General features: G+C 38.1%; 1 protein-coding gene across 1 annotated transcript in view; it reads right to left on the bottom strand.

The window, feature by feature from the left end:
- LRRC7 (leucine rich repeat containing 7) overlaps positions 1-21,335 on the bottom strand; it is a 478,750-nt gene that overhangs the window by 368,335 nt on the left and 89,080 nt on the right. The window contains exon 2 of the mRNA XM_008139425.3: positions 13,926-14,023. Coding sequence (XP_008137647.3) covers positions 13,926-14,023 — 98 coding nt within the window. The remainder of the gene's footprint in view (positions 1-13,925; positions 14,024-21,335) is intronic.

The following is a 21,335-nucleotide window of genomic DNA, read 5'->3' as shown; positions in this document are numbered from 1 at the left end:
GGCCCGATTTTTGGCCATTTGATATAAATGTAAGTGAACTTAAAAACATAATTTTAAATTAGTGCTGCAAAGGCTTTCTAGGTTTCATACCATAAGGACATAACATCAATTCAAACAACTAAAACATGTAAAGTGCAATCAACCTTTCCTCTGGCCTATACAATACTGGAGATACTTTTAAAACCTGTGAGTACAAATATCCCCTGTGTACTCATTTGAAAATAAATTAAGCCAACTCTTTCTAAAATATCATGCTCTGATTAAACAGTTACGTTTTCTTTAATAAATCCAGAGAATCTTCCAAAGGGGCTAGAATGACTTTGTTGTTTTCAGGACTTTTATTTCATAAAAATACTTACTTATTCTACATATAGAAACAGCCTCACGTGGATCAGAGTTTTGGTCCTCAATGGATTGGCCCATCAGTAAACTCCAAGGAACATCGCTTCATAAACACACCATTGGCTTTAACATGCTATCAATTTACTGACTCCTTTTCATTTAGTATAGGCGATAAAACAACAAAAATTGAAGTGTGTGTATTCTTTTTAACAAAGAGGTCTTCTGCTATTCATTCATTCAATGAGCAAGGTACTGGGCTCAGCGATGTGGACATAACAGAGGCACAGTTCCTATCTCCACAGGGCCAAGCGTCTAGCGAAGCAAAATTCACAGCATGACATTTTATTACTAGTATTTCTGCTTTGGGGGGTTATTTTATATTATCTTTATTCCAATGAGCCTGAAATATTTGAAATGCATTAGCCAAACTAACTGATAAGTTGTTCTTTTCATACACTTCTTTGTTCCTTTATATGAATCATCTGATTTGACAATTTATAGAGGAAGTTTCTTGAGGCTTGGTCTGTATCTTTTATCTATCATTTGAAAAGCCACAGGTACAGTTTTATCTAGTTCAGTTAAAAAAACAACAACACATACCTAATGCAAATACTTGTGGTTTTACAGCTGGAGCTGTAGAGGGTCCGAAGTCAAGGATTGTAGAGGTTAACAATAGAGATGTAGCCACAATGGGTCCTGGGAGGACCATGTACTTCAAACTAGAGTGGACACCTCCTGTGAAGCTGTCTGGCCAACAAGGGTTCCTTCTGTCTTGGAATGGCCTTAATACACACACAACATGACCCTGAACTTGGGGCACAAAGATATGGCAAACTGCTGGTCAAATCCTCTCTCTGCTGAGAAATAAAACTTGAAATAGAGAGACACTGACTTCAAATCTTGGGAACTGAGTCACTTCAGTATTGTTAGAACGGTCATGGACTCCTACTGCTGAGTTCCCTAGAATTTTCTGGGCCCCTGTCCCCTTTTTCCTCTGTTCCCCCTTGGCTTGAGTGAGAAAGCTGGATGTGTTGTCAAGCACCTAGATAATTTTTAGGGACTATCATTGCTATTCTCTGAAGTAGCAGAACCAGCCTCACAGGTAGAAGGCTTTTATGCCTTCACTGGTGTATTCTGGTTTACCAGATGAACCCACAGGCAAGAACCTGGAAGCAAGTGTTGTATTTATTAGGGTCTGCAGGTGTTGCAAATACATTTAGAAAAGCTATGTATCTATCTACAGAGGCCAGAGGCAAGTTCTGCCAGTGAAGGGATTTTACAAGAAAAGCAATGAAAATTATTTCCCAAACCAGAAGTTACTTTTAACATATCTCAGGAAGAATTCTCTAGCTAAGCAAGAGCTTCCCTGTTCCTTAAAGTCTCTGCAGCACCCTCTTCAATCTTTAGAGGCTCTGAAAGAGTTGTTATAAAGTCAGAGAGGTGAAGTGGGTGGAAGTGAAAAGGGCTGACCACACCTTCTTATCTTGAGTCAGACCGAGCACTATATTGATGGGGTGGGAACGTGAGGGGAAAAAAGTCTTAAATCTAATGAAAATTAAAACATTGATCAATAATTTGGACTAACAAATCTAAGGAAAAATTTGAGCCTGTGTTTTCTGACTTAAAGCAATCACAGGGCTGTCTATTACCTAAGAGTGGGTCAATAACATCAGGGACGGGGATATTATCCCCCTTGAAATATGCAGAGGGAGACAAAAATATAGTTGTACCTCACTTATGTCATTAAAAATGGTTGTTCAAAATCTTAATTGTACAGGATGTCTAGAATGGAAGCAGAATGCAATGAGTTTGGTTGTAGGGATAAGAAAGGGCTCTAGAAAATTTGTGTACTTTTCTTTGTGTTCCTGAGGACAGAAAAAATAGGAGTGTCAGATGGAGTCTCAAATGATGAAAGGCTTCTTGTTGATTTACTGATGGACGCTCTAGATAGAGCCTTTGCTTTCTGTGGCATGGTTTGGAAGTCATTCTGGATCAAATGTTTTGACAGGAGGTCAAATTTGTGAGGTACCAGAGAGGTGGCTTCAGCATAAGGAAGTACTGAGGGTTGAAAACTAAATTAAACTCTCCCATAGAGCAATTTTAATGAAGTTATGCTGCTTCACGGACATGCAAGTTTTACCAGAAGTAGCTCTACGGGCTGGCCTTTCATTCTGGGACAGGTGTTCTAGGTTTTGATGTGAACTCATGTCACGGCAGACTGACCGCCAAGAACTTCTGCCAGAGCTGCTTCATGGTGACATGTGCTGTACAAGTGTTGTAGGAGGGGGCAGACTTGTTTCTTACTTCTCAGGATTCCTTGAGGAGGCATTTTCCCTAATCTTCCTGGGCTCTTGCGCCCTTCTCTTTTCCATGGATGTGGAAGCAGTTACCTGATTGGCCAGTTCTGAAGCACTCAGGCCTTTCCCTCCCTCCCTTCTGGAGCCTGACTAGGAACACTTGATTTGGCCGCCAAGACCTCAGCTGTATAGCAGCAAGTCCCAGAGGGTGAGGCTAGATGGATTAAATCTTAGGAAGACCACTGTAGCTCTGCACTTGAGCTACATCCTCCAATGTCAGTTTAATCAGTAATATATATAAATGGAAAAAAAGTAGATTTGGGTGACTCAAGTAATGATTGAAGAAGTTTCTGATGGGACCCATGCATATGGCCATGGGCTTTCAGCTTTAGTAAGTGGGTCATGCAGGATTTGACTTGAGGATTTATGGAGGCTTACAGCAGATTTACTCCCAAGCAAGTGGTTGTTTTTGGGCAGATGGGACTGTTTTATCAACGCTGCCTTGATCCTGCTGACCTTCGTGGATGCTGGCCACAGTGTTTGAGTTCCTGCTATCTGATCTTGAGCTTTGGGCTGGATAATCACACAAGCACTGTCCATGGCTTTATAATTCAGAAATCTTTCATTGTAGATGTGCCCACAGAAGGGTGGTGAATTTGATTAATAAACAAATGAAAAATAATAGAGAGCCCTTACAATGAAGAGGATCTTCCCTCTCCTAAATGAAATTGAAAAAGATGACAAAAATCATTGAAATTATTTTCTACCTAAAGACTATGCAAAGAAATAACAAAGACTGGAGCACTTGGCCTTTAAGAACTGAGTTTATGTAAGGTTTCCAAAATGAACTGGAGTAGTGTTAAAAGAAGCATGCTACAGTTTTATTATCAGAAAAGAAGAAGTAGAAAAATAAAATAAAGGAAAACTGGCTGTTTACTTTGGAGGAAAAGAGAGATTTCCTTAGGAGAAATCTTGAGATTTTATGGGATATGAAATAGAAATTGGAATCTTCCAGGTGAAGAGAAACAAATATGAGAAAGAAATGAACAGCCCCAGCTCTAACTAATTTTAAAGAGGCAAGTAGAAAAGCAAGAGATGTGTCAGTGTTACCAAGTCAAACAATTGTGACTGGTGCCTAAAGAAATCCAACCAAAGCAGAGACAAAATTTCAGAGCCCAATCTAGAATGAATCTCCAAGAAAGGACAGTCAGAAAAACTACTGATGATGTGGCCTTGTCAAGCTGTGTTTCAGGAGTCCAGTGCAATAGCAGTGCAGAACTATAACTTGAAGAATGGGGACACTATACCAAGTGTCTAGAAAATCTGGACAAATCTAAGGTCAGAAGGCAGAACACCAACAAAAAATATTTAAAGAATTCTTAGGTGAGTTTCAAAATAATAAAATCACTAGAGGTGAAGGTACAGGTATTGCCTTGCTGTTAAGATTCTAAAAATTTATGGAATTAGCATTTTTTAATTAAAAAATAGAGTTTCATTGATTTTAGAGAGGAAGGGAGAGAAAAAGAGAGATAGAAACATCAATGATGAGAGAGGATCATCCATCAGTTACCTCCTGCACGCCCCACATTGGGGATTGAGCCCACAATCCGGGTATGTACCCTGACCGGGAATCGAACCGTGAACTCCTAGTTCATAGGTTGATGATCAACCACTGAGCCATGCTGGCTGGGCTAGAATTCTAATTTTAAAGGAGAAGAAACACAATGTGCCTAATTCTGTAAAAAAGAGTAGAAAGAAATTCTACTCAAGGCCTGCCTGGGATAGTCCAATGTTGAGGAAAGAAAATTTCTTGAAAGAGCAGACACATCCTCATTAAGTCCCTGAAGGCACACATTTCTGAGCTAACAACAACTGTTTTGGGGGTCAGGAACATGAGGAGGTTAATTTTCCAGATTATAGAAAGATAAGAATGACAGCAATGCACCTGGTGATGGCCACGAGGGCTCCAGGAACAGACACCTGCTTACCTCACTTTTTAGAAGCCATGCCATTAGACAGACTCACATTCAGTCCATCACTGGCACTCAAAGGGGAAAAGTTTCTGACCCCTTGTGCTGCTAATGCTATTCTGGTCTGCTTTGTTCTTCTGGCACTGATGGGCTCTTGGCTCAGACGCTATGGGTGCTGCCGCCAGGGCAGGAAGGTACTTTTCTGGGCTCCCTAATGTTGCCTTCAGGAAAGGCACAGAAGCCACTGGGTCTGGGCCTCCTTATGCCATTGGATGGAAGGTACGAAGACACAGGGTTTCACTGTTGCCACCATTAATACCAGATAGTTCTGCCTGCCAGGGACAGCAGGGCTAGGATGTCCTGGGGCCTCACTGTTCTGCTGCTGCAGGTGGATTGAGAGAACAGGCTTTTCTTGTTTTTTATAATTATAATTATGATTATGATGTCTTTTGACAATGTGATGTAGGTTTCTCTGGCACCCAGTCCAGGAATGTATGGAAGATGAAAAGAAAACCCAAGGGACACATCACATTGTCTTTCCTCCAGTTTGGAAATCCCAGCCAGTCTGTCTTCATTTTTTAAGCTTTCAGAGGCTGTTTTATCATGGTCTGTTAAATAATTTCCAGTGTGTTTAATTGAATTTTGAAGGGAGGAACAGGGAAAGATGAGACCATGGTATCTGTTTCATAATTATAAGTTTTCCCTTCCCTTCCCTTCCTACCTTCCTTCCTTCCTACCTTCCTTCTTTCCTTCCTTCCTTCCTTCCTTCCTTCCTTCCTTCCTTCCTTCCTTCCTTCCTCCCTCCCTCCCTCCCTCCCTCCCTCCCTCCCTCCCTTCTTTCCTTCCTTCCTTCCTTCCTTCCTTCCTTCCTTCCTTCCTTCCTTCCTTCCTTCTTTCCTTCCTTCCTTCCCTCCTTCCTTCCCTCCTTCCTTCCCTCCCTCCTTTCCTCCCTCCCTCCCTCCCTCCCTTCTTTCCTTCCTTCCTTCCTTCCTTCCTTCCTTCCTTCCTTCCTTCCTTCCTTCCTTCCTTCCTTCTTTCCTTCCTTCCTTCCTTCCTTCCTTCCTTCCCTCCTTCCTTCCTTCCATCCTTTCCTCCCTCCCTCCCTTCTTTCCGCCCTCCCTCCCTCTTTTTCCCTCTTTGTCTGTTTTTCTTTCCTTACTTTCTCTCTTTTTTGTATTTTCTCCCCCAACCCCATGCCCTCTTTCTTATTCTCAAGCTGGTGCTCTTTTACTTTTAAAGTAAAGTAATTGATTTCTTCATTCATTCTGAAATATTTGTTAAACATCTCCTAACTCCAGGCACTATGCTGTGTGTTGTTGACATAATGGTAAATGAAAGATATCTTGCTCTTCAAAGAGCAGATAATGTAATTCTAAAATGTTTGTCTGGATGTATTTGGGTGTGGCCCTCATTTAAGTGGTAAATAGAGTACACTTTAAGACATTTCAATATATAGTCAGATATTTTCATAACTTTGAAAAATATATTCAATTAAGTATTTGATTATTTTTTTTCCCTTTAACTTGCTCTGATTTCTTTCTCAGGACAGTTTATAATTCTTAGGTTATATTTTTATATTTTATTTCTTTTGTCATTATATCTCTTCATATTTATTTGTGAGTCATGCTTTCTTTGTATTCATGGACTTCAACTATTTGCTCCTCCAATTCCTAGTATGTTTACAGTGTTAATTATTTTATTGACTCCAGTGGAGATTTCAAGTTTGCTCTTCATGTTCAGTTTTTTATAATTTCTTTCCTCATCAATGTTCATTTTTAATTCTCCCTTTTTTCTTTCTGAAAAAAAAATTGCTTTTTCCCCCATATTGTTTATTTTGCAGCTAGTTCCTAAAGTACTTATCTTCTTGTGATTATTGAAAAGTTTTAACAGCTTTGTAATTTTTTCTAATTTCTGCATTTATTGCTTTCCAAACATATACTATCATATACATGTTCTTTTCTAGGATAGTTTTTTGTTCTCTGGTTATATAGCATTTAAAATATATATATATATCCTGTGTTCCTATCACTGAATTAAAGGTGGTTATAATACAAAGGGCAAGGGAATAAAGTGCGAGATGAAAGTGAGGGGTGGGTAGAAGCCAGACTATGCAAAGTCCTATAAACTAAGTAAGGATTTTGTCTTTCTTGAATGAGAAATGACCAGAGAATCATTTTAAGAAGAAAGTATTCAGAAGAATACACAGGAAGGCCACTTACAGGAGTATCTGGTAGAATCTTTGAATCTCCACAGAGGAGATGATTTGTGAACAGCCTCAAAACATACTCAGAAGGTGGAATTCCAGGCCTTAAACTTATAGTGAATGTTAGAGGAAAAAGGAGAAAAAGGTATGAAAGATGGCTCCCAGATTTATGTTCTTTGAACAGAAATGGTTAAGAGCTCCTAACACTCACTCCAAAAACACTGGAAGAAGCTATGGTTTTGGGGGAAAGATCACGGATTTGGTGAGTTTGAGGCATAGGCCAAATATCCAAGGGACTATGTTAAGTAGATATTTGGATATATGGAGAGATGCATGGGTTGGAGGTATTATTTTGTGAGTCATCTGATTACAGGAATAACATGCTGTGGGTGTAATGAAACTGTCTATGGAGAGAGTATATTTAGAAGAAGACTTCAGTTTTCAGAAATTCTAGTATGTAGTGGCTGGAAAGAGAAAGTTGCACATGCAAAAGAATAACCAGAGAGACAGAGGAAAACCAGGGCAAGTATTGTATTATGGTAACCAAAGCATTAAGAATTTTAAAAAAGAGGAAATGACCAACAGTATTAATTTTGGTTAAGAAGTTAAGTAAGAAGAACATTGGGGGAAAAAAAATGCCTGAAGGATTTAGCAAGTGGTAGCCAGAATTCTAAGATGGCCCCATGATCACCCCCCTGCCCCGCAAGTGTTCAAGTCCTAAGTCATCCCTTTCCCTTGGATTGGCAGGACCTGTGACTTGCTTTTAGCCAACAGAACATGGAAAAGGTGATGGTGTAGTTAAGGTTCCAAATCAGTTGACTGTGAATTAATCAAAAGTAAATTATCTTGAGTGAGCCTGACTTAATCAGGTAAACGCCTTTAAAAGAAGGACAGGGCCCTCCTTGAAGAGAGTCTCCTTGCTGGCTCAATGGAGTGAGCAGTCATGTGGAGAAAGCACACGTAAGCAAGGACTGCAGGAGGCTCTAAAACCTAAAGGTGGCCTCCAGCTAGAAGTCAGCATAAAGCAGGGCTCCTGGTCATAAACTATAAGCAAACAAGTTCTGCCGACAGCCTAAGTAAGGTTGAAAGTGGATTCTTCCTGAGTTGAGCTTCGGATGAGACTGCAGCCAGGTATGACTCCTGAGGCAGGGAACCAGGCTAAGCCCTACCTGGACTCCTGACACACAGAAACAGTGAGATAATACATTGGTTTTCAGCCACCTAGTTTGTGGTAATTTGTTACACAACAAGAGAAAACTAACACAACAACATACAGAGATCGTCGGTGCTGTGAATGAAAGCTGTTTCTGTATGGTGACTGGGGAGGAGCGTGGTTGCATGGGTTTGGAGGAGTGAGTGGGAGACAGGTAAATGGAGTGAGTGTGTATGCCTCTTTAGAAAGGTCTGTCTGGGAATAGAGCAAGAATGTGGGAATGCAGCTGAATGGGTCTGTGGTTTTGAGAACCAAGTTTTTAATTTTGTTATTTAACGGGAAATAACTTAAACATGTTTAAAAGTCTGTCTTTTATAAGAAACAACTTATTTTTGCTGAAAGTTTACTTTGCTAGATGCAGCATAGATATAATTCACATAAAATAATTGGTTAAGACTTGCGTTGATTAAAAAATATTGTAAAAGAGTATAAAATATTATGAAAGAAGGCAGTTTGAATCATGACACTTAGTAAAAAACCTTCCTGTATGCACCATTTCTAAATGCAAGAGGGCTCTCCTTAAATCTGGAGGGTCCTCTGTCTGAGTTAAGTTCTATTCCTTTCTACTCTCACTAAAGGGGAGCCACTACCATTTCTATTTCTATGGTGATTTTCCAAGGTGACAGTTTTCCATGCGAGTTGACCAACAAATCTTTGTCTATATTCCGTATTGAATTTGTAGAATGACTAGGAAAGAACTATGCCATTGTGTGAGACAATTTACTATCTAACACGCATTTTTATTGAACACTGCTTTAAGAATGTCAGCTTTATGTCATTTGTTTAAAGCCTATACTCCTTGCCATGCATTATTGTTTCTAAAAATAGTAGTAGTAATTTCTATGGATTTTAATTTCTGCAATCAGAAATGGTTTATTATCCTCATACAGTTTGAAATAACAACAATAATAACAAGGGTAGAGAAAGAGAGGAAAGAAAAAAAAAAAACTTGCTATCCCAGGTTCTACACTAAGTAGTTCATATACATATCTCCCTGATTCTCAAAACAATCCTATAAGGTAGGGTCTATCATTTTTCAAATAAGTAAACTGAGGCTTAGATTTTAAAAAAATATGGAGGAGAGAACCAAGATGGCAGCATAGGTAAATGCCTATACTTGCTGCCTCCCACAACCACATCAAAATTACAACTAAAATACAGAACAACCATCATCCAGAACTGCCTGAAAGCTGGCTGAATGGAAGTCCTACAATTAGAGAAGCAAAGAAGAAAGCACACTGACACTGGTAGCAGGCGTGGAGGTGTGCAAGGGTCTGGATGTGCACTCATGTGTGCTGCTTTTTTTAATTTGGAGTAATATCGCCTCTTTGTAGGCCACCCATGAGGAGCAAGAGGTCCCAGCCCCACACCAAATGCCCAGCACAGGGTTCCAGAACTGGGAAAAGAAGTTCCCGTAACTGGCTGTAAAAACCAGTATAGATTGGGGCACAGTGACACAGAGACTGCTGGAGACCCAGCTATTTCTCTTAAAAGGCCAGCGCATGAACTGAACTTATCAGGTCCAACTTCCTCTGAGCTCTAGCACCAGGGTGAGGTTCTGGGGAACACAGACACATAGGAAGAGAAACTGGATTGTCTGGCATCAGGGCAAAAACTCAGGAGCAGCTTTCTCCCAGACAGAGGTGCTTGCAGGGATCATTGCTTCTGTGCTGGGACCTCACTGGTCTCAGGGCTTACTGGCAGGCATTTCTTTTGTTCCACCCTGGTGATTCCCTAAGACCCTGCCCCATCCAATTTGTAGCCACACCCAACCTGTGTGCAGAGGTTTTTGCATATTAATGGCCTGTCCTTGCTCAGGGTAAAACAAGCTGCAGCTGGATTAGAGAGCCCAAACCTATCAATTAAAGGCCCAAGACCCAGCACCAGCACCAGCCTGTCTTCCTTCACAGCTGAGCCTCATCTGGGTACTTCCAAACCCAATACAAAGAGGAGGAATCTGCAGATCTCTCTGTAGCTCCTGCCAGGTGGCACCAGGTAGTGGCTGACTTTGCAGCTCCCTGGAGACCCAAGAGCCAGTGTACACAGTGGTCAGTGTCAGACCATACCAGGGGCAGACTCAGTGAACACCAAAGCCCCACAGAAACAAGTCCTGCTTCATAGGGGTGTCTCCTGCACAGCAGCTCTCCCACTGCAGTTGCAGCTGGTCCCCACAGCCAATTGTCCTGGAGGTCCATTCCTCCCAGTGACACCAATAGCAATCAAGGTTCAACTACAAAAAGACTGTACTCATAGCCCACAAAGGGGTGCACTTAGAGCTCCCCGCTCAGGTGACTGGGGAGGCTGAGCCACTGGGCCCTCTAGGACACCTATTACACAAGGCCACTCTACCAACTCAAGGAGACATAGCAGCTCTACCCAATACATAGAAACAAACACAGGGAAGAGCCAAAATGCAGAGATAGGGAGGAATATCGCAAATGAAAGAAAAGGAAGAGAGTAAACTACTGGATATAGAAATCAAAACTATGGTTATAAGGATACTCAAGAATCTTCTAGAAACCTCCAAGGGACTTAGTGAGACTTTCATCAATCTTAGGGAGAATGCCAAAATAATAGAAAAAGACCACTCAGAAATAAAGCATACACTGACTGAAATATAGTATAATATACAGGGATTGAACAGTAGAGTTGAGGATTCCAATAATCAAATCAATGATTTGAAATATGAGGAAGCAAAAAAACCCAACCAGAAGAAAAAAAAAAAAATCCAAAAATATGAAGATAGTGTAAGGAGTCTCTGGGACACCTCCAAGCATACCAACATTTGCATTATGGGGTGCCAGAAGAAAAGAGAGAACAAGGTGTTAAAAACCTATTTGAAGAAATAATGACAGAAAACTTCCCTTACCTGGTGAAAGAAATAGACTTACAAGTCCAGGAAGCATAAAGAGTTCCAAACAAAAGGAACTCAAAGAGGACCACACCAAGACACATCATCATTAAAATTCCAAGGGCTAAAGACAAACAGAGAATCTTAAAAGCAGCAAGAGAAAAACAGTTAGTTACATACAAGGGAGTAACCATATTACTGTCAGCTGACTTCTCAACAGAAACTATGCAGGCCAGAAGGGAGTGGCAAGAAATATTCAAAGTGATGAATAGCAAGGACCTACAACCAGATTACTCTACCCAGAAAAGCTATTTAGAATTGAAGGTCAGATTAAGAGCTTCACAGACAAGAAAAAGCTAAAGTTTATCACCATCAAACCAGCATTATATGAAATGCTGAAGGGTATTCTTTAAGAAGAGGAAGAATAAAAAGGAAATGATCAAAAATATGAACAAAAGATGGCAACAAATACATATCTATCAGCGATTGCTTCTAAAAATCAAAATAAATGAATAAGAAATCTAATGAACAGAATAAACTGGTGAATAAAATAGAATTAGAGGCATAGAAATGAAATAGACTAAGGATTCTCAGAGAGAAGGTGGGGAGGGGGAGTTGGGAAGAGTTTAAACAAAGATCTTATATACATATATGCCTTAACTATGGACACAGACAACAGGGTGGGGAAGGCCTGGGTCAGGGGGAGGCAACTGGGTGAAGGGGGACAATGGGGGGAAAAAAGACGGACATCTGTAATAATCTCAACAATAAAGATGAAAGAAAAAAATACTGAGAGTCCTGTAGCTGTCACAGTAAGTGTCACATAGACAATAAACACTACTGTGTGACTCTGAAGTTAATGTCTTAATTAACTAATATGATACGTTGCTTCTATTCTTAAAGAAGGCTTCTTTCTTAGGACTTCAATCCTGTCCTGTAACAGGACAAAAACGGTTCATTATATTAACAAGGGATACTTAAGACCTCTCTGGAAGAGGACAATATTTTACCATTTCTCATTTCTCATTATATCATTCCATGGTTTATAACATAGTCAACCCAGCTGAGTTCCTGCTGTGTTATTTCAAAAATGGCATGACTGCCACAATTCAATTGATGAGGTCTTTCTTGTTATAACACATGCATCAGTAATATTATGTACCTTATATTAGATAACAATAAGACTTAACTCTGACATATGCCTGTATTAACTCTGAAATATCTCTATAATCAGTAGTCTTTTGCATCCATGATGATTTAGTATCATCTGCAGCCAGTTATTTGACCCAGGCTAGTGGTTTTCAAACTTGAGCTTGCATCCAAATCTCATGTAGGGCCCCCTTCAAAACACACAGATTACTGGACCTGACTCTCAGAGGTTTAGATTCAGTAGATGTGGGTTGTAGCCCTTAAAATTTGCATTTCTAACAAGTTCCCAGGTGCTGCTGCTGGTCTGGAGACCACACTTTAACAATGACTGGCCCATGCCAGGTTTCAAAAAACGTTTTCTATAAATAATCAGGTAAATACTTTTGACTTTGTGGGCCAGGTAGTCTGTGTCACAAGTACTGAACTCTTCCTTTGTAGTGCAAAAGCAGCCATATACAATACCTAAGTAAACAGGAGATGGCTGTGTTCCAATAAGATGTTATTTATAGAAACAGGTATCAGGCTGGATTTATTCAATAGATCAGTTGATCAACCTCTGGCCTAGACCAACTCAGTACAAGAGGCCTGAAAAATTACTTTGTATTTGTTAAATAGTAACTCTATAAGAATCAATATAGATTTAATTACAAAAATCCCTTCTAAAATTTAAAGAAAATCTGCAGAACTTATACCAGATACTAAGTTGATTGTGATAGACTAGCATAAAGGAAAACCCCCCAGGCTTTCTCATGTACCCAATAAAAGATGCAAGACCCTACATCTTATAGTTTTTGTTTTAAGATACCCATGAACTCAATCTTCATTTTGAAATTTTAGTTTTAATTAGATATTGTTTCTAGTGTTGAAGCTAAATCTACCAATTAAAAGAAAACTAACATTACATTGGTTGTCCATTGACTTTATAATAAAACAGAACAAAGCAAAAACACTCAACTTGCCATGAATGTACCCAGATTTAATGTACTTGGTCTTTACTTGGAACAGTGTACTTCAAACTAATTTAAAATGCCAGTGTAATCTTAAAAGTCTACTAAGCTGTACATGCCAATGAACCCACTGCATTAGCTCTATCCTTATAAAATGTAAGTTCCTGGAAAAGGACAAAATTGAGATAAATGTTATCATAATGGAATGTGATTTACTTCCCGGAAAATAATTATATTCAAATACCATGAAGAAAGTTAGTACTAAGGGTCATTTTAGAAACTTAAAATGCAAATAATATGTCAATCATTTCAAAAAATGCTAATGACTAGAAATATTTAAATTAAACATCTTCTGACAAGTATATACACTAATATGCAATAATACGAAGATAGAATAAAATGAGTTTATGATGAGATACACACCTTCCATCTTCCAAAATATTTTCCTAAATGGGATTAAATCAAATGTTTTTCTCTGTTCAATGGGTTTACTAATATATTTACCACTAGATATTTATTCTCTAGTCTAATGCAGTGGTTTTCATAGTCCTCAGGTTTGTTTGTTTTTAAATGTTGAAAAAGCATTGTGGTCAAAGGAAACTAGAGGATGTTAATTTTAAACACATTTCAAAATGATTTTTAACTTTAAGACTCATTAGAAACATTAATATTCATGACATGACTATCTAAGAAAGATATGGTAGGTTGTGCAGCCTTTTCCAATGTCTTTGGAAACCCAATTATCAGTACAGCATCTTAACAATGGTCTTTTAGGGTCTGAATCCATGTACTGTATGGTAATAGGTTTTAAAAAATAAATTCAATTTGATGCAATAAATACTTATTAAGTACCTCTATTTTTAAAAAAATTATTTAAAGGTTAACCCTTTCGTTTTATAATGCTACTCACCAAAATCTATTTACGATATAGTTAATCTTATTAAAATACTTACACTCCTCTTCAGGCCTCTTCCGAAGTGCTGCACGAACTTCTTTACAAGGACTTCTCTGATATTGTGGGGGATTCCTTCCCCTTAGTAGGCTCTCCATCCTATAAAAAAAAAAAGAATAAAAAGAGTATATTAATATAGAAATCTTGATAAATTTTGAGAAGATAAATGGTTTAAATAAAGAGTCAAGACTTCAAGCATCTACCAAGGCTTGTTAGACAACGTCATTGAGTATGTAGCAAGGAATAATATAATAGGGAGTGGCAGAGACTGTGTTAAACTGAAAAGTGCTTGACTTTTCCAAGACATTCCAATTTAAAAAATGTAAAAATACCATGTGGACACTCATATACACATTCTCAGATTAGAGACTGATATGGACTGAATGTTTGTGCCCCCCCCCCCCAATCCCAAATTCACATTAAACCCCTAAGCTCCAATGCGATGGTATTTGGAGGTGGGACCATTGGAAGATAATTAAATTTAGATGGACATCCATGATGGAATTAGTGTCCTTAGAGGAACAGAAAGAGAGGCCAGAGGTTGGTCTCTCTCTCTCTCTCTCTCTCTCTCTCTCTCTCTCTTCTCTCTTCTCTCTCTCTCCCTCTCTGGTGAGAAGGTAGTCATCTGCAAATCAGGAAGAGGTCTCTCACCAGGAAATTAATCTGCTGGAACCTTATTTCAGGTTTCTCAGATTCCAGAACTGTGAGCAATATATTTCTGTGGTGTAAGCTACCCAGTATGTGGCATTTTGTTATAGCAGCCCGATGACTAAGGCAGAGACCTACTGACTAGAGAGATTACTTGTAAAGAAAACAAATTTATCAAAAATAGGTCACCCTTTAGAAAAAAAGAACATATCTTTCACCAACATTTGAAATATCAGTTTCAAGAGAGGAATGGCTGCTTTTCTTTCATGATAATGGCTAAATTGGGAGGGCTTTTCTAATTCCAATAATTGTGACTTCTTGAAAAAGTCAGTTAATATAAAGTGTACTTCTCAGTTACAGGTGACATAGCAATGCTGGAATCCAGAATATAGTAATAAATGCATCAGATGCATCTTGGATTAGCATATTTAACATGTACTTTGTGATCATTATTTTCTGGTTTCAGTAAACCTTATTGTTTTGTACTACCAGTGTATACTTATTTTAATAAAAGTAAAAAACTACTGAGTGCTCAGGATTTGAAAATTCAGAACAAAACCATAATATTTATTTGTCATTTTGAAAATATAAGTATAGCTTCTTAACATCTACCTAATTATTCTAATGGAATATCACTGGTTTTGATAATTGTGTTGGTTGATAGCATGCATACATTTGAAAACCACATAGTTGTTATGGGTAATGGTGATGGTGGATATTGTAGGGTAGTGGTACAGATGATTGTGTTGCTGGCATCCAGAGAGGAAAATTAGGACAGGACGATCCCATAAAAGCATTATGTAAATAGTGTAAAATATGAAATGAATAACCTTTTGTACTATAATATAACACCATTTCTTTGGGAACCTGTCACTGGTTCTTAAAAACACTTTTTCAAATATACTTCCTGAAATCAGTCCATTTATATATAAAAGATACTGTATGTATGTGTGTGTGTGTGTGTGTGTGTGTGTGTATTCATATGTTCATACAGTTCAAGAAAATGTTTCTCAATGTGCAATGATAACTTGAACTTTAGTTTCATTTGAAGCTCATTTCCAGTGAAAAAAAAAGTTATTTCTCTCAAGGTTATAACAATACAATAATGTGAAACCAAGTGAAAACCTGAATTGTTTATGATATAATTTGCTTTAACACTATATCTGGGGAGGAAATAAAATTTCCAGGCCTGTCCCTGCAGTTTCACCAGGAGGCTTAGCTATATAAACTATATTATATAAACTTTCTAGTTTTTGACTCTTGAATTAATTCAATGTACAGTTTTGACTACATTTCAGCAAATAACGGATTTCCATGATGAGCCAATAACAACTTAAGTGAACTAATAATTATTCCCCAGTATTTATAAGCTCAAAATCATAAAAGGCAGCAAACATGACCTGCACATGCAAATGTCTACATACAATTGCGATGTAATTTTAGAAACCAATTTTACTCATCATGACTACACTCTGATGAAAAATGGTAACTATTATCCTGGTTGGAAATCTATGTAAACCACTCTCTTGGATGAGCTATTCTTTTTCCTTTTATATCTCTGACAATCAGTATGTGAAAACAAAAGTGATCTAGTTAATGTCCATCTAACTATGCTTGAGGATAAGTCAGAATAAATGAAATATGTTATAAATTACTAATAGGGTTTCAGAACAATTTCATCATGTGTGATAATGGCAGCAAATATCCCCAACTGAACTCCCCAGATGCCCAAAGGTTGCTCTCTGGAATGCTCACAAGCAGATCTACAGATATGCAATGTGAGATATGGAGCACAGCCTAAGTGGGCCTAGGTTCTGTAATAAGACAACCAGGTTCAAACTCTAATTCTGTCTTTAAAGAATGACTTCAGGAAACAATACGTGCCGTGTGCCTTAATTTTCTCATAAGTAAATGGGGATAACAGCCACCTTCTAGGATTGTTATGAAGACTAAATATGTTAGTACATGGCCCGGCTGGTGTGACTCAGTGGTTGAGCATTGACCCATGCACCAAGAGGACTCTGATTTCCAGTCAGGGAACATGCCTGGGTTGTGGGCTCGATACCCAGTAGGGGGTGTGCAGGAGGCAGCAGCTCAATATGATACTATCTCTCATCGATGTTTCTATCTTTCTCTCCATCTTCCATCCTCTCTCTCTAAAATCAATAAAAACATATTTTTTAAAAAATATGTTAATATATGTAAAATGATTTACATGTGTCTGTCACAATTCAAGAGCTCAGCACATGTTGCTATTATTAATGAGAATTATCCCAAATAAAAATAAGATACTAAAATTTTAAATGTATAGTATGTTAGGAAACATGAAAACTGGACTTTATTAAATAAAGAGTTATAATGAATAATAATTGAATCATGTAAATAATTCTACTAGGAGACTGAATAGTTGAAATTCCACTATGCAATGCATAATTTACTTATGATGAAGTTCTTATTAAATATAACATCTATATTAACATATAGTTATATAGATAGTATAGATATATTATAAATATAGAAATAATACTACACACACACACACACACACATATATATGTTGATCTCTTAATTACATGTTGATTTTTGATCATTTAGCTATTTTCACTGAAATATTTGCTTCTATCCATGACATTTTACACTTTTGAGAACCACCAAAAAGAAAACGAGGGCCAAAAAAACTCAATATAAATTATATATACCACACACTAATAGAGGAAAACATTTTAAAACAGTATTACATGTCCTTTTTCTCTGGAATGCTAAATGTTATGCCCAGTAGAAAACACTTTGAATCAAATTAAAAGTTTTACAGAGCAATGTTTATGTCTAAACTACTATATAACTGTGGCACTTCCATCTTCCCGAGACTACACGTCTGGCTGCTTGAACCCTTCTACTGGTGTCATCTATGATGTACAGTTTGCATTAAATGGCCAGACAAAATAACCAACAATCAAGTCTTGGAGCACAGCCAGGACACAGCAAAGGAGCTATTCTAGCTACTCTCAAGATTGGCAAGACATCAGCAGGAGTGTGTTAACAGTTCCAGCAAGGAGAGATTAAGTGTGATGACCACAGGCAAAACAGATGCTCTAACAGCTCATTGAAGAGCTCTGAAAAGTGCAGCCTACATGTCAACTGCTGGGAAGAAATAGAGGCAGCCAGAATGATATTAAAAAAGTATAAAAAAACAAATAGATTATGAACAAAGGTGTCCACAACTCTCCTAAATTGAGTTAGTTCACAAAAAAAATCACTTGGAGAGCTTTAAACAAACACAGACCCAGCATTTCCAACACTAAAGATTTTCATTCAGGAGTCTGGGATCAGGTCAAGGTGGATGTATTTTTTAACATTAGTCAAGTGTGTCTAATATAGCCTTACACTGATATTTGGAACCCATGTAAATAAAATATATACACTTGCAGAATTAGGAGAGAAAAGTTCAATGAATATATTACAGGAGATAGTCATATGCTGATACAGAGATAAGGTGAGAATCTGGGTTGGAGACTGCAGTTAGAACAGGTATTATAAAAATTGAAGAGTAGCCAGAATGGTATAGTTAAAGGCTTTCCAAGTTGCCTGGAGGTCAACCAGATGAACCTGAAGGCTGCCCATTTAGAAGGTTGATAATCTCAACAGTGAAATACTTTCCTTCAGTAAAGCTTGGTAGACAGTGGGATAAGAGGACAGTTGGATTGATGTAGAATTATGGATTGGGTTGAAGATGAAAAAAGAAAATAAATCTTAGGTGAAAATATGGTTGAAATGGATTTATACCAGATGGGAAGGAAGATAAAGAATGACAGAGTCACTAGGAGATAGGGAGTTGGATTTAAAGAATAGACATATCAGATATAAGTAGTATTTCTAAAATGTCTATTATGTGCCAGCTGCTATGCTAGGTTCTTTATATATACTTGTATACTAGTGGCCCAGTGCATGGATTCGTGCACATTGAAGGGAAATTAATTAGAAGAAAGATTCATACGGTAATTATGTTACTGCAAAAAATTACATGTCAAAATAGTATATATAATATAGTATTATAAAATTAAAATACATGTGCGGTTGGCGCCAGTGAGAACTTTATATGTATCACACATGCATGAGTCAAAGTCTATTTTTAAATTGCCAGTGAGCATCATATGTACCGCCCGGTTGGTAGGTCAGACAGTCAGACGGTTTGATAGACGTATGGTCAGTCACTTAGCCTTTTATATATATACTAGTAGCCCTGTGCACAAATCCATGCACCAGTAGCTCTCTGCTGCTCTCCTGTACCTCTCTGCCTGCTGACACGCCCTCCTGTAGCTCCCACTGCCCCTTTCCTCTCCCCCCCCCCCCAATAGCTTTCTGTCCTGCCCCCTCCTGTAGCTTTTCACCACCCATTTGTAGTTCGCTACCCCACCCTCCTGCAGATCCGTGATCTGGTCATTACTCCTCAAGGTATAATGGATAGATATATTATCTATTCCATTCTTATTATATTCAGGGTTAACCTGAGTCTCAGAGATGTTAAGTAACTTGGTTAGGATCATACAGCAAGTAAATGCAATAATCAGGATTTTAATCCAGAACTGTCTGACTCAAGAGCCCATGCTATTAACTACCATGTGAGCTGTACAATAGAACTTTCTGCAATGATGTAAATGTTTAATATCTGTGCTGTCCAATACCGTAGATGCTAGCCATTTTCAGTTATTGAGCACTTGAAATGTGGCTAGGACTAAGGAACTGGATTTGCGAGTTTGAAATGTTATTGAATTGTAATTTATTTAAATTTTAATAGCCACATTTGACTACAGTAGTAGATAGCACAGCATATCCAGGAGCCCCTATTCAGCACATGATTGAGGAAAATACAAATTTCCACTGGAGATTTCTGAATTCAAGTCAATCAGAGCAGGGAAGTAAAGTCTTGGAAAAGTGCTCCACATGAAGGTCTTTGCAGACAAGTGAACTTACCAGTAACTCCTCACTGTAGAACTAGCTCACAGTAACTCCCTAAGAGCCTTCTTGCAGAAACACACTTTTTCATGCAACCATGGCTTTTAACTGTGAAGCTCTCCTAGCACATCTACTAGTAAGTGCCTTGAATACTCACTTGAAACTCCTTCCTATCCAGGGACTGGATATATACTGCTTTCTTTGTCTGAAATAATCTATTCGATCTTAATAACTGCTAATCATCACTTTGACCCCTTTATCCAATTAGGTCTCCAAATATGGTTCAACCCCACAGTCTGGAGTTTTCCATCGTAGCACTTATAACAAATTGTAATTCCATGTTAGTCTTCTGGAATTTCTGCTTAATGTCTGCCTTCCTCCTGCACTGTAAGCTTCATGAAGACAGGGACAGTGTCAATTTTATTCTCCACTCTATTGCAGGAGCTTAGCACAGTGTTTGGCATTCAAGAAGTATTTCTTGTTTGAATGAATTAATTTCCCTAATCCAGCCCCAAGGGCAAATATCTGTTCCTGTGATCACTGGGTGTGAGCCAGGTAGTCAAACTAGTGAGTGTCTGTCCGAACAATGTTGTCCTTCTGTTACCCCTGACTTGTGTGCTTTCCTTCAGCCACTCACTGGCACCTCCTAACACTTTCCTAGAAGACCATCACCTTGCACTCAGCAGCAGCCTCTCACCATTGCTCTCTCCGCCAGCCATCAAGGGAGATGGCTGTTGATGACCAGTTATCAGAAGGCAGGTCAACCCCAGATTCCCTTTGCTGCAGGGCCTAGGGGATTGAAGGGGAAAGGTGAGAGGAGTTTATTTGGGAGCTGCTCTCTTCTGTGTGAGACAACTCTGTGGGGACCAGGTGCTCCTACCAGTAGACAAGGATTATAACTAAGGAAAGTGATTCAATCATGACATCAAGGTTTTTTAAGTCACCAAAGATACTGAAGCTATTTTTCCTCCCTTTCATTGAGATTATATTTGCTGCTTTGTGAGCACATCCCAAACTAAAAATATATAGTGCTTAAATGGATTTATTAGATAAATTGTCTAATTTAGATAAGCCTCTAAATGAAGGTCTGTATACAAGCAATAGTGAGTATTTGCAAGTCCTTCTATTTTGTGTTCTGTAAGCTCCTTAAGGCTCCTTAAGAATTTTTATTCAGTAAAGTGAATATAAGATAAATTACAAAGAGTAAATATCCTTGACTTATTTGTTTCTAGAAAAGTAAAAATTTTAATTGTGCTTTGATAATATTTAATTGAATAATCTTGAACAAGTGCAGACAATTTTAAAAAATGAGATTGGCACTTCTTGAGCCAATTTAACTTGATTATAAGCAAAATTGGACACAATAAATGGTATACCTATAAATAAAAACAATTCCTTATATTTAAAACAGCAATCAATGTGACTAGGAAGCTTAGTAATATATAGAATAAAAAATGGTAGCATTTGTTGCCTTCAAATTTGACAATGAATATACAGAAGCATTTCTGTTAAAGTACAAAGCCATAGAATGTTGACTATAATCTGAAAATTCACCCTATTAGTCTGTGGTAAAGAAGGTACTACCTTTTCATTTGTCAGAGTCCAAAGATTAAAACATATACCATCTGACAAAAGTCAAGCATTTTTTTTTCTTTTTATAGCCACTTCATCTTCCATCTTATCCCTTAACAAAGTATAGACTATGGTCATAAATATTTCATGAATGAATAAATGAATGAATGAATGACGGAATTCTGCTCTTTTCTGGTGGGAACATTTAGAAGTTCTATATTTATATTACAAATTTTAC

Source organism: Eptesicus fuscus, chromosome 9 (assembly GCF_027574615.1).
Source record: "Eptesicus fuscus isolate TK198812 chromosome 9, DD_ASM_mEF_20220401, whole genome shotgun sequence".
Classification (NCBI taxonomy): domain Eukaryota; kingdom Metazoa; phylum Chordata; class Mammalia; order Chiroptera; family Vespertilionidae; genus Eptesicus; species Eptesicus fuscus.
Note: the sequence above shows the minus strand (reverse complement) of the source record. Positions and strands in the feature narration are given on the sequence as shown.